Source organism: Ornithodoros turicata, chromosome 1 (genome assembly GCF_037126465.1).
Source record: "Ornithodoros turicata isolate Travis chromosome 1, ASM3712646v1, whole genome shotgun sequence".
Taxonomy (NCBI): Eukaryota; Metazoa; Arthropoda; class Arachnida; order Ixodida; family Argasidae; genus Ornithodoros; species Ornithodoros turicata.
In genome coordinates this window covers 117,437,765-117,452,295 of record NC_088201.1, presented here as the reverse complement: position 1 = coordinate 117,452,295, position 14,531 = coordinate 117,437,765, and the positions used below count along the sequence as shown (strand labels likewise).

Below are 14,531 nucleotides of genomic sequence, written 5' to 3'. Positions count from 1 at the left end.
CTGCCATTTTGGTTTTCGCCGGATTGGCGAGTGGAAGCGCGCGCATTACATGCGTTCTCGACATATGGCGCGGGGTGATGCAATCGTTGACAGACTGCTCGGTTTCGTACTAGGTCCATGGACATGCAATCATGGAAAATTCGATTACAGAAAAACAACAGCGATTTCAGCGGAGTTCTTTGATATTTGAACTGTTGAAGGTTCAAGCTTTCTGCTGAACATAAAGTTTCGATAGGTTTATATTCACTTTTCGGTGCCTTTAAAAGCAGATTTAGTGGACTATGCTATGCGGGGGGCTATCTCTGCCCCCATGCAAAACAATGTCGGGTTTCACGGGTACTACGGATGTAGTTGGTGCTACCATGATGGAGACTACTATGCCTCAGCCATGGACCCTATCACCACTAACACCCCAAGAGAACAGACTGATGAAGCAGCAGTGAGTGAGATGCAGCAGTCATTAAAGCTCAGCTACGCCGATTTTCGAATGGTACAGAATGATATGGTACTCACACGATGTGTTCATAAAGGAACACTGATTATGTGTGCAAAATAGTTGTCCCAAATTCTTCGCGGTTTTTCGAAAAAGTGAATTTTTAGTTTCACTGACATTCCGTCCTGTGGCCCGCAAACCCCGTGCCGTCGACACATTCATGGTCTGCCCGTACTCCGACTTGGCATGACAGTTGGCTTGGTTCCTTCTGCCGACCCGTCTACTGCGCAGATTGACATTGGGGAAGTGATAAACAGTTCGCTATTAGGGAGCCAGTATATTTCTGGACTTCACTGAACTCACGAGGAACGTGAGTTTTCTTTCCTTCGACTGCAAAGCATTTGCTAGGCCAGTACAGACTTCCTGGTGTGTTTCGTGTTCTGTGCTGCGTGCCGAGAATAAGTGAGCGTTTTGCTCCCGTCTGCAAGAACACTTCAGCATGCAGTTCCAATGTTTCAAACCACAACTTTCCGAAAGGCAAAAGAAAAAGCTATTGACTGCAACAATTGGTTACAACTCCGACTGGGTGCCACCTTCGAAAGCAGCGATTTGATCTGTTCATTTCGCTCATACGAATGTTACGGAAGCAATGTGCAACTTGTTTCACACGAAGCCGAAGATATCTCGTCCGGGATGCTGTGCCAACCTTATCTGCAGCAGGAGATTGCAGAGGCAGGAATAGGCAGCAGATAAAGGTAAGTCGCGTAATGCTAGACAAGTTAGTCATGCGGTGCAAATGCCATCACATAGAAAAAAAAACGCTATCTGTCAGTTACTTCTTCATCTTTTAGAGATTAGGTCCCAGCGGGTGTATTCTCAGAAGAGATTTGGAATTGCCTTATTTGTTAAATGATTTCGCAGGCACTCTGGCATCATCGAAAAGCTTGCACTCCTATAAACTATCCCCATCTGGGTTTCAAGCTGAAGGCTGTCACCAGTGTCAACCAGACGCATCTGTTCATCTGTTTTTGTCGCCGGAACAGTGACATCTGGTACTGAGACATTTCATTTTCTGATGAATGAAGTGCATTGCATCACTTGTGCTCTACTTCTTTTATGCGTATGCCCTTGCTGTTGCTCGCTAGCTTAGAACAACCATGCCTGAGGTGTTTGTGTTCTTACTCCAGCGCTTTCAGAGTACATTTAAGCAGTATCATCGTATCATGTGCATGGCAGCACATCTTGTGTATTTTGAGTAAGGTATAAATTTAAATGTTGACTCAGCTGTTGTATTTTGGTCACAAATAAGGTGTTGTTCCAGAGACCTCAAGAGTTACATTCAAGCAGTTTCATGTGTGCAACAGCACATACCTTTTCTCAGTTTTGAGTAAGGTAAATGGAAATCTTCCAGTTGATGTGTTTCGGTCATAAATTGTGTTTTCCGAGACGTTTCCGTATTACGTTCAAACAGCATCATGTGTGCAACAGTACATTCTTTTTCTCAGATTGAAGTAAGGTAAATCTGTCCGCTATTGTGTTCTAGCAATGGAACAGAAGCTTGTGTTGCATTCAAGTGGTATCATGCATACAAAAACTTGGTTTATGCCTTTCTGTAGCTGTTGTACTAATATTGTGAGTACAGAGACATTCCTGCAGAACATATCGGAGCATCTTGTGTACTATTGTTTGTATGATCTGCAGCACTATATTGATAATGTTAATTATTCAATGACTTCAACTAACATTTACATTCTTACTTCTAGGTAAACCTGTCACGCAGATGCTCTACCCCTTGGTATGCTTAGTTCAAGATTGTACCGAAACAATCCACCTGGATCATTATTTTTCAATTGGCAGTGGCATTACTATCACAACAAACCACACACTGAATGTCTAAGGTGCGTGTACAATGCATTAAACTTATTCTCGTGTACGGGCGAGCTGGTACGCAATTACAGCATGAAACAACTGACACAGAGATCGTAAAGTCATGCCTTTTCCTCGGTGCCGCTTGGGTTTCATGTTCTTATCCTCACTCGCCTGTGTTGTGAAGCATCAGCAAAAGCACATATTGTTTTTGGTTACATGACACGGGACATAAATGCTATACTGCATTTTACATCATGTAATCTAACAGTTGTTCACGTTTGGATATTTTAACCATGGAATTTACGCTGCATGCGCCATACCATGTCCAAACACGAACATCTGCTAGACAGCAGCATATACTGTTGCTGTATAGCATTTATGGCTTGCGTCCTGTGATCGGAAACAATGGTACCTTTTCTGCTACAACCTGTAAAGTGCAGTAAAGATTTAGAAATACTGTGTCATATCATAAACGACTATGGGAAAAGGCAGTTTGAAAACTGGAGAAGACTCATTAGAACGGGGGATATGTTGTACGATGAATTTTTTTACAGTGTGTGCTGTACCACGTAATGTACTGCAGGCCCACCACAGTATGGTAACGTTCTGAATACTGATTTGCTCAAAAAAGGAACGTGTGCGTTTCTTGTACTAACTTCCCCTTATGCAAAATCGTAGAAGAATGTTTTCAGCCAATGGGGAGGGAGAGGACATCATTCTGGACTCTCGTTGACCAACAATGTGTTGCGTGTGAAGGTCATTTTAAAGAGTGTATGTGGCACAAGACTCTGTTCCCACATTCTTGGCAGTGTTGGCTAATAACCATAATAAAGTAGAGAGTACATTTGTTGCTTCATATATTTATGTCATGGCAAAGTATGTAGAGATACTTCTGTCTCATCATACAGGTGCCAAAACTGCTTTTTATGCCCAAAATATGACAAATAGTTGTCTGTTCAACACTACTAATCATGTACCGGCCTCCATGACATGTCTATGACATTCCAAAGTGATTAACATGTCCCGTAGATATGTGCAATGCTGAAGATGACTGTGTACCTTCTATGGATTCTTGTTTCAAGAAAAGTACTGTGTGACTTGCGAACAGCGCCTGGCTGTACATTCACAATGCTACATAAAAAATATGTAAAGTTTCCGGAAGGGAACATGATGAATGTCCATAGCAAAGACCATGAGACGAGGGATAGGAAGGGGCATACACAATGTCTGGACATTGTGTGTGTATGTCCCTTCTTGTATCTCCTCTTTGGATCTCGCCATCATGGACACGATGGACGTTCTTTCAACGATAAAGGTCACTTTCATGAACTGGATGGCAGCCAACGTGCTGTCAATAAAAAAATAATGGAAGGAGCTCAATATGTATCCTTAGGCTGTGCGTGGTCACTGCTTTCTGACAAATGGTGACTTAGAATTTCAGGACAGTGCCTGCAGTGGTAGTATATTTGTGTTCTCACCCTTGGCACCCATTGTGTGTCATCGGTCACCTGTAATCTGGTAACATGCACATAGCTAAAACAAAGTATATTTGTATTTGTTTGAATAAAGTTGGTACAGCACATTGTTTTTTGCATGTTCTTTGGAAAATATAAATAAAATTCTCTACTCTGCTAGTCTCCTGTCAGCTGTACAGAGCAGCTTCGAATTTAACTAAAAGCCACGTGTGAGACCTATACCAAACTGGTGTTGAAGGTCCATATAGGTCATAGAAAGCTACTATTATTATTATTAGATCATAGGTCAGGCTTAAGTCATGGTTGGTAGCAATGCAATTGATCATTATTAAAAATTGGTGCAGGAGGTGACCAACACAACTAAATACACCAACGGACTCTCACAAATCTTGTGGTGTTATACTTTTGAAGCAACATTAATACGCCGCAGTGCTCTTTTTTTTTTTGTTCCTTTTAACATAGGAATATTAGGACTTCGGCATCACCAGCCTTACTTGCTGAGCATACAGTTATTTACGTTGAGCGCTGCGGTTTCAGATTTGTTTCTCTGGACAAGCAAGCCCGGGCTTCCCCATTTTGATAAGGGTCTGTGGGAGCTAGTAAGGAGCAACCACACTGGGACAGAGGTCCGATGGGGCGACAGTTTATTCCTGGAATGAGCGAGCGAGAATGATGATCGAGATCGTGTGCGTGAAAAGGGCATGCTGTCCGTCTTCTTTTACGGTAGGTGGCCGCCACAGGTACTCCCCCGCCCAGAGAAATAACGGTCACGAAGTGAGCGGGGTAGCCCAGTGGACCTTGCGGGACCGTTGAGGCAGCGCGGTGTTGGGTGTTGTAGGCCATGGGAGATGGTGGATGAGGGTGTCATGCTGGTCAATGTAGGCAGGCTTAAGCCTGTCGATGGAGACTACGTCTTCTCGTCCGGCGATGTTCAGCGTGAAAAACTTCTCGGAACGACTGAGTACTTGGTACGGGCCGAGGTAGGGTGGGAGGAGCGAGGAGTGTACGGCGTCATTGCGGATGAAGACGTGAGTTGTAAGGAAGATGTCCTTGAGGATGAACGGGGGGCGGGCTGAAGACAGTCGTGAAGGGGTGTAGCGGAGATTCTGGAAGGTGGTTCGGAGCTGGGCAAGGTACGAGTCGGTAGCAGTGGGTTGTGGTGATGCAGCGAAGAATTCTCCGGGCACGCGGATGGTTGTGCCATAAACAAGCTCAGCCGGGCAACAATGAAGGTCCTTCTTGAGAGCAGTACGCAGCCCGAGTAACACGAGGGGCATGTGATCAGCCCAGAGAGCGGGGTCGGATTGAGCACGAAGGGAAACCTTGATCTGGCGGTGCAGGCGCTCGACTAAGCCATTGCTGGAGGCGTGGTAAGCCGTAGTTCGGTGTCGCTTGATGCCAAGAAGTTTGAGGAGGTCGTTAAACAGCTTCGACTCAAATTGGCGGCCTCTGTCTGTCGTGATGGAGGCTGGGACTCAGAAACGTGAGACCCAGACAGACAGGAATGCACGTGATATGGTTTCGGCTGTGGCGTCAGGTATAGGGTGAGCTTCGGGCCAACGAGTAAAACGGTCGACGCACGTAAACAGGAAGCGGAACCCACGAGATGGAGGCAGGGGTCCCACGAGGTCCATGTGTACGCGCTCGAAACGAGACGCGGGAGGAGGAAAATGTCGAGTTGGAGCAATGATGTGACGGCTGATCTTGGAGCGCTGGCAGTCGAGGCACGAACGCGTCCAACGGCGAACGTCCGAGCGCATGTTTGGCCAGACGTATCGTTCGCACACGAGACGTTGTGTAGCTCGAACTCCTGGGTGGGACGTGGCATGAAGAGCTTTGAAAATTTGGTGTCGGAAAGCTTCTGGGACGAAAGGACGAGGAGAGCCCGTTGAGACATCGCAGGCTAAGGTAACATCTGCGTTAGGGATGTGCACGTCCTGGAACTCCAAAGACGCAGACGAGGAACGGAGCTGATCGAGTTCAGGATCGCGAATTTGGGCAGAGGCCATGGCGCTGAAGTCCAAAGGTGCTGCGAGTGTGACGGCCGAACAGGTAGGAGCGCGGGATAAAGCGTCGGCGACGGCGTTGTCGGAACCGCTGATGTGGCGAAGATCGGTAGTGAACTCGGACACGAAAGCCAGGTGCCGGACCTCTCGAGGCGTTAGAGTGGATTGCTTTGCGTGAATAGCGTAGGTAAGGGGTTTATGGTCCGTGAGAACGTGAAATTGTCGACCTTCGAGGAAATAACGGAAATGCCGAATGGCCAGGTAGATCGCAAGTAGCTCCCGGCCAAATGTGCTGTATTTCTGCTCTGCAGGTTGTAGAGGTTTAGAGAAGAAGGTCAACGGGGTCCATACGCCATCAATCTTCTGTTGGAGAACGGCTCCAACGGCAATGTTAGAAGCGTCAACGAGAAGGTTGGTAGGGGCATCCTTGAGTGGGTGGGCAAGGAGGGCCGTGTCTGCGAGGGAAACCTTCAGTTGCTCGAATGCGGCCAGGGCGACGTCAGACCAAGAAAGGTGTGCATTTCGTGGGGTCTTGGCTGAAAGGAGCTCGTTGAGGGGTCGCATGATAGTGGCGCAGTTCGGGATGAAGCGGCGGTAAAAGTTTACCATTCCAATGAATTCCCGCAATTTCTTGATGGTTGGAGGGAGTGGAAAATCACGCACGGCTTGGACCTTAGTGGGCAATGGTCGGATGCCGTCTTCAGTGACGAGGTGGCCGAGAAACTCCAGCTCCTTGACGCCAAAAAGGCACTTTGATGGATTAATAATGAGGCCGTATTCCTGGAGCCGGGAAAAGAGTTCGCGGAGATGGTCGCGGTGAGCTTCAGGCGATGGGCTAGCGACAAGAATATCGTCGATGTAGGCAAAGCAGTACGGGAGATCACGCAGAACCTCATCGACGAAACGCTGGAACGACTGTGCTCCGTTGCGGAGGCCGAACGGCATTCTTAGATATTCAAAGAGCCCGTCAGGGTTGTTATGGCCGTCTTTGCAATGCTGTCGGGATGCATGGGGATTTGATGATATGCTTTCACCAAGTCAATTTTCGAGAATGTTGTAGAGCCATGGAGGGAAACAGCAAAGTCATGTATGTGCGGTATAGGATAGCGATCGGGGATTGTGACCCGATTCAGCGCGCGATAGTCGCCGCAAGGGCACCAGTTCCCGGTACGCTTGGGCACCATGTGTAAGGCAGATGCCCAACTGCTTGACGAGGGTCGCACGATGCCGAGCTCAAGCATGTGTTGAAATTCATTTCGTGCAATCTCGAGTTTTTCTGGCGCAAGGCGGCGAGGGCGCTCGAAGACGGGCGGGCCAGTTGATTCGATATGATGAGTGACGCTATGCTTGACCGGCCGCAAATCGTTAGATGGTGAAGTCAAGTCGGGAAAGTCTTCGAGTATCGCGGCGTAAGGGGACACAGAAGATGCGCGCAGCAGGTGCAAAGAAGATGGTGGGATGCGGGTTGCCATACCCGACACGCAGAGCTTGGTGTTTGCATCAGTAAGAGAGCGATGACGCATGTTGACTACAAGATGGAAATGGGAGAGGAAATCGGCGCCTAAAATGGGATGCGCGACGTCGGCTACGAAGAAAATCCAGCGGAACGTTCTCCGCAAGCCAAAGTCGAGAGTGAGCGAACGTTGTCCGTACGTCTTGATGGGGCTCTTGTTGGCGGCTTGTAGAGAAGGACCGGTGTAAATGCGGCGGCGGTCAATGGATGAGGCGGGGTTGACACTGACCGCGGCGCCGGTGTCGACGAGAAATCCAATTTTCGAGGGATGATCGGTGATAAAGAAGAAGCGACCGTGGTAAGGACCGGCAACAGCGGTCGCGCCTAGTTGCCAGGACTGGTGTTTTCCTGGAAGATGCGGGGTTCCAGGCACTTAGTCGCTGCTTTGCCGAAACGCTCATGATACCAGCAGAGCTGGAAATGTGGCGTGCGCCTGGGCGAGAAACGACGGCTGGGTGAGAAACGGGAACGCGGACGGAATGAACGTCGAGGACTTGGAGACCTGGGGCGAGCGGAGATTGCCGCTAACTGCGTCTTGAGTGCTGCGATTTCGTCTTCTAGCCGATGGGAAGGGGCTGAATCTGGGGCGGAGCTCGGTATAGATAAGCGGGACAGCGCGGAGGAGAGCTGGCGAACCTCTTCGCGGAGCGAGTCGCAATTACAGCAGGTTGCAGTAGTTGCAGTAGTGGTTGCTCGTGCGGAAGGCTGCAAAGCAGCAATCGTGTGGGAGGCTCCGAAAGGCGGTGTCGCTTCCATAATCCGGTCCGCGAGCTCTGACAACTCGCGAAGGGGAACAGTGGGAGAGGCTGAGAGAATCATCTGGACGGTGTGAGGAAGTCGCTGGAGAAACAGTTCTCGCAAAATCGACTCGTCTAGCGGTGAGGACTCGTCTCCGAGTAGCTGATACATCCGCCTCAGAAATTGGGTCGGCTTACGATCACCTAATTCCTCGGTCGTGAGCAGTTGCCGCAGACGTTGTTGCTGGGACTCGGACAAGCGTTTGATAATTTGCTGCTTCAGAGTATCATAAGGGTTGTCGGAGGGAGGGTTCGTCACGATGTCCCGGACCTCCGCCATGACTGAGGCAGACAAAGCAGTAAGGGCGGCGTAGTACTTCGTGTGCTGGCTGGTGATGTGTCGCTTGGTGAATTCGGCCTCGGCCAGGACAAACCAGAGGGCTGGGTCGTTGTGCCAAAAGCTTGGCAGTTTGATGTCGATAAAGTTGACCTGGGCAGAACCAGTGGCCGGATTGTGATCGCCTTGGTGTTGGTCCATGGCTTAATCTTGGTTGCAGGAAGGAGCGAAACGTCCGGGTCACCAAATATGTGGGAGCTAGTAAGGAGCAACCACACTGGGACAGAGGTCCGATGGGGCGACAGTTTATTCCTGGAATGAGCGAGCGAGAATGATGATCGTGATCGTGTGCGTGAAAAGGGCATGCTGTCCGTCTTCTTTTACGGTAGGTGGCCGCCACCCCGCTTCGTGACCGTTATTTCTCTGGGCGGGGGAGTACCTGTGGCGGCCACCTACCGTAAAAGAAGACGGACAGCATGCCCTTTTCACGCACACGATCACGATCATCATTCTCGCTCGCTCATTCCAGGAATAAACTGTCGCCCCATCGGACCTCTGTCCCAGTGTGGTTGCTCCTTACTAGCTCCCACAGGTCTTTCAGCTTTGACAGGGCATTTGTGGACAAGGAAAACATTTGGACTCTGTGTATTTCGCTACGAAGTGCACTGTACAAGGCAGTGGACAGCATCAACCATTTCCACCAACGTTATTAAATTTGTGATAAAGTACATATACCTTTTGTCACTGACTAATTTCGTGTCAAAGTTACTTGAGTGGCAGTTGTGCAATTTTAAGCACATGTTTAAAAAAATTAGGGTATGGGAATTGCTGCCTGGTTGAACATGTGGAGTACCCTTAATAACATCTGTTGAGCCAAGCAAACGGGATACATATACCCTGATTTGAAGACACTATGCCTAACTCAAAACCAGTATGAGATCGACCTGTACGTGTTTATTTGCGAAACTATTATGAATGAAATATGGCCTGTGTGGTATAGAACAATGTGCACACTCAAGTAAACATGCAAAAAATACGTATAAGGGCTCTTAATCTACGTGCCGCAATGCGCGCTACGAGATAAACAACACACTACAAAACTACATCCAACACTTTTTGTGCGGGACAACTCTAATCACCACTTTCATATAACCGACGAATGGTTAAACGAATGCAGTTCGAATGGCCACGATACATTCCTACGTCGTTCATTGCGGTCACGCTATGATGCTGCACAATATATGGATCTCGTGTAGCAAGCCTGGCAATCGCACGATGTGCACACGGGCAGAAATACGGTCTTCTTTCTTTGAAGACCAGTCCCCTGCAGGTACATGCTCAAACGGCACCAAGTCTCACGCTGTTGCTTAATCGCTCACATTCCTGCACTTGCAGTAAAAGCAGCAAACGGGTCGATGTGAATGGCAGCTGAACGGTTGAACTGCGAAGTTCTCGAGCACATAATCACAATTCCACGTCGAAAATGTTGTTGAGGTGAGTTCGCAGTTGTTGTTTTCATCGTTCAATAGTTATCGGGATTACCTCGGACGGAACGCTCATCGTAGTCGGCCGCCATTACTGGATTTCCTTGCAAACGGAAAAAGCCGCCAGGGAAGTCGGAGAAAACCTCAGCTTTCATCCAATCAGAAGCACGATTCTCTATCTACGTAGATGGAGCAGGTTTTTCCCATCTACGTCACAAAAATGGCTGCGCCCATGGCTTGTTTTGGTTTCTTTGATTAATTAATTTTCGTAATAGGAAGACAAAATTGAGAAACGAAGGTGCACTTCCCGGGCAGTTGGACGTGCTCGTTCTGAATATGACAACCGTTTTAACACATCGGAAATCGGCGTAGCTGACCTTTAAAGGACAACCTCTAATGTCTGCGGATCTACAGGACCAGCCACATTTTGAAATTGTGCCTGGATTTGTTCCTGATTACATACACACGGTGTTCTTGGGCGTTGTACGGACTGTCACAAGTACGTGACTGTCTGAAGCCAGAGAAGCATTCTGCAGCGTGTTTATTTTTATTCGTCACATACATTTTATTAAAAAACTAGCACGACAAAATAGATGTCGTTTTTGCAGTTGACAGGTGAATGGACAGGGGGGATGGACAGGTGAACATTCTCTGGAAGAAAGTATCTAACTACAAGATCACTAATTGCCTAATATTGCTTAAATAACTCTTTAATTATGGGATTTCGCATAAAAGCGAGAACACAGAAAGGAATTAGAAAACAGGATAAGAAAAGAGAAAGGAATTAGGAAAGGAACGAGAATTCCACGTCCCATGTGCACATTTCATGTGTAGATAAGGGGGGGGGATATGTTTATTATATATAAAAAATAAGAGGAAAAGGTTAGCCACCGGTATGGCGGCTTGCTATTCCCAGGAAAAAAGGGAAAAATAAAGGCAAACAAAAAGAAAAACAAAGAAAAAGGAAAACAAATAAGGGTTAGATAAGGGTTAAAAGAGCACCTGTGCTGAAATGTTCATCGCTGAATTTCGGTATGCAAATGAGCCGAAACAAGAATTACGCGGTTTGCAAACGCAGAAATGATGCGAATGTCGCCTTATCCGGGTCGAACAGCGTCTATCCAGCCAACAGATTAGCTTGTATATCAATCAGCTTCATCGCTCCAAAGCACGTGTCGCTCTCACGTGGGTTGCCTGTCGCTCTTTCTGCGCCAGAAAAGTGCTTACCGGTATTTCATGTTTCGGCTCATTTGCATACCGAAATTCAGGGATGGATATTTTAACGCACGTGCGCGTTTGTGTGTTTTTTTTTTTTTTCAACATGAAATTACTTTCGACGACGAATACATCCCGTTCTGTTATTTCGCCTTTGCGCGAAGCCCCCTAATTAAAGAGTTAATGAATTTCAGGTAATTAGCGATCATACGGTTGGATGATTTTGTTCGAGCGAATGTTCGCCTGGCCAAATATTTCAACTGGAAAAACGGCATCTATTTTGGTCTACTAATTTTTAATAGAAATTCTGTAGTGAATAAAAGCAAACACCCTGTATGTTTGCAAGAAATAAACCCTCAATCGAAACCCTCACGTTATCGAAATCCTTTTGGAAGGCCTCAGAATGGAACGGTTGCTTACTCTTCTAAGTTGTCCCATGTATATAGGGTATCCTTACCGAAAACTTGCATCAGATCGCGTTGAAGCAACTGATCCAAGATAAACTGTTGCACGAGGTAGCAGAAAAGGCTGAAATATATTAGAAAATTATCAAGTGGCAATGAGCAATAAATTGGAGGATTTATTGTAAGAATGTGAGACAGTCTGGCTGCAAATGAATACACTGTCTATGCAAATTCGTTTAACAGAAAGGAAGGTGCATGAAGAAGGAAGCTAAAACAGTGAAAACACCCCTCTGCTTCATTAATTTCTGATCCGATGGCAGAAAAGTCGATCCACCCTAACAGGTATGAAAAGAGATATACTACAAATGTCCAGTGTACATGCATCAACAGTGATAACACTATAAGGAGGTAATGTGTCACGCAATTTGAGGCAGGCAAAGTCCGATACATGCATATGTGAAATCACGAACGTCACTTATCGCACAGTAAATCATTTTACACCTTTATTTGCTCAAACAGGGTGTATTCTCATAAAAACACCCTTTTCTATTCCACAAAGAGTGCAAAAAGTGCATTACTAAAGGTGTAATATCGACATACACCACGTTTTATCCAATGTGGATCATTAAGGGTGTAAAGTGGGGCGTTGAAACGGGTGTTTTCCGTCGAATGCACCTTTTTTTACAGCCATTTGAATTGGGAGTATGGTGTTAAAAATGGTGTTTTATTTCGTGAGAGAAAAATTATGCTGGTTCCACAGCTCCGCTCAGCAAGTAATCACATTATAGACGATAACCTGAGTTAAAAACACAGTATTTGACAGGGAGGGATGTTAGAAATTTAGCTTATATCTTTGACTCGTTGCATGCGTGAGTGTTAATTGCAAAAACACATTCCCGCCACCTCTACAAACGTTTCCCACCCCACCACATGTAACGAACGTGCCCCAACAAATTGTATTTCAGTATATCATCCATCCGACACACCAATATAGGCTACTGAGGGTGCCCGAGGTCTCTTTATGCCTCTGCACTCAGGTTGGTCCCACAGTGTTACCAAGCTAACGAGGCTTGCCTGCGACGCATTGCGCTCCGGTTTAGGTTCTACGATGGAACCACGGCTGGAAGTCTACCGTGTTCGCGGTGCTGCTTGCCATAGAAGCAAGAACGTCGAACTGCATGTCTCGGCCAGTGGTGTCGGTATGCTGCCGCGGAAGCTCCTATTACACTATTTGCGAGGGAATATTTGCGAACAAATAATTCCATCATAAAACGTGTTTTCAATAGAATACTCCCATTTTAAGGGTGTTTTTGTTTTTATACACCCATTATAACGGTGTTTTTCTAGGAATACACTTAACTAAAGGGTGTATTATAAAACACCCATCATTTGAGTGTAAAGGCAACACCAAAAAGGTGTGGGACGCCATGGGACAAGCCATTTACACCAAAAAAGTGTAAAAAATGTACTGTGCAGTAGCACTTTCTCATTAATTGTCCGACAAAATGAATCCGTCCAGTGCAAGCGGGATGATGGCACATCATGAAAACAGTTCAGAGAACTATGGATAAATATCGGGTAGTACACCTCTTGGATCGCTCTTGGTTCGCATTTGGGAATTGAGGATCAAGCGTCCAAAACACTCCGCTTACCATTCAAAAAGCTCGTGCACGGGTTCAGGAACAAAATGCATGACGGAGCACTTCACAACACAAATGCAAAGACGTTCACATTTTTATACGGTTGGAGGAGCTGAAGGGCAGGAAAAAACATGTAATTTACCAGAGTGCGTCTTAGATCCTACTCACCAAGAGACGTTTCCAACATAGAGTTAATATAGGGAGACTCTAGAGAACGTACTTGACGCGCCGTCAATGGGATTCTCCTATCCCCGAGGGTGACCGCCCGGGTGCAGCCATCCGTTGGTCATGGACAGTGTTAGTGGGTGAATTTTAGCCCCCTAACTACAGCAGAGCTGCTCCGTTTGTTACCAACCCTGTGTAGTCACGTGGGATGACAAACGGCGGAACGAGCCGATGGAGGCAACGGCGTCCACCGTAGGAAGCGAGGCCAGCAGTGTTGTGTAATTGTGTTGAGTACGCACGAACCTTCGGGATACGTGCAGAATTGAGTACAGTGCATATCGGAATCACAAGGTAAACGTTGCCATATCTTATCTATGAGATTACCTGCGACACCGCCGAGCCTTTGGTTACCACCGACGCGGATGAAGATGTTTACCGCCTATGACGTGATGTTGAAGCGGCGTTTGTATGCCTTGCGAGCGAAATCAATAAATTGTTACCCATCGTAACAGATGTAGGCATGTATTTCGGAAGGCAACATAATTCCAAAGATGAATACACACAGTAAACCGCCATTTTCATGCTGCTCTGCGAACCGACAGGAACCGGAAATGGCAAAAACGAAACCACCCGCCATTCCATGCTCTGTTCTATCGAGTTTTGTGACGAACGAACGGCAGCACACAAGCAAGTGATGTAGTTGGAAAATATTCACTGCTTATTTGTTTAACGAACACATATGAGATACGCACATAGTACGCCGAATTTAGATAGCAAGTGACGGATTTAGCAAACCGACCGCGTCAAGTTTAGCGGAATGAAGCAACCAACCGAAGGCAACACCTTCCATGACCAACGGATGGCAGCTCCCGCGTGGTCACGCTTTCTTGAGCGAGTCCGACCCCCTGGTTTTCAAGTTCAAAACACTCATCTATATGTATAAAGGCTGGATCGCCCATAGGAGAGGGGCGCGTGGGAGAGAGTTGCGGCAACCGGACGCCATGTTGGAGTGCCCACTGACGCCGGCTGCTCCCATAGGAAACAATGGGAAGCGATTTGATTTGGAGTATTTATTGCGCTTTAAACGCTCCTCATTTCTGATTAGCACGCATCTTTCTTAGGAATCAGTGTTCTGATGTATGCCAAACGTGCTTCAGCCGTGTTCCTGTAGTTTTTAATGGTAATTGCCTTCATTTTCTTCTCCGCTGCCTGTATTCCGAATAGGGGGTCGTAACTGTCGTGCACAGGGAGCA

General features: G+C 47.0%; 1 protein-coding gene across 1 annotated transcript; it reads right to left on the bottom strand.

Annotated features, from left to right (window-relative positions):
- Positions 1-7,620: 7,620 nt before the first annotated feature.
- Positions 7,621-8,571, bottom strand: LOC135384050 (uncharacterized). The gene has a single exon (XM_064613302.1). The coding sequence runs from the start codon at positions 8,569-8,571 to the stop codon at positions 7,621-7,623; it is 951 nt and encodes a 316-aa protein (XP_064469372.1).
- Positions 8,572-14,531: the final 5,960 nt, after the last annotated feature.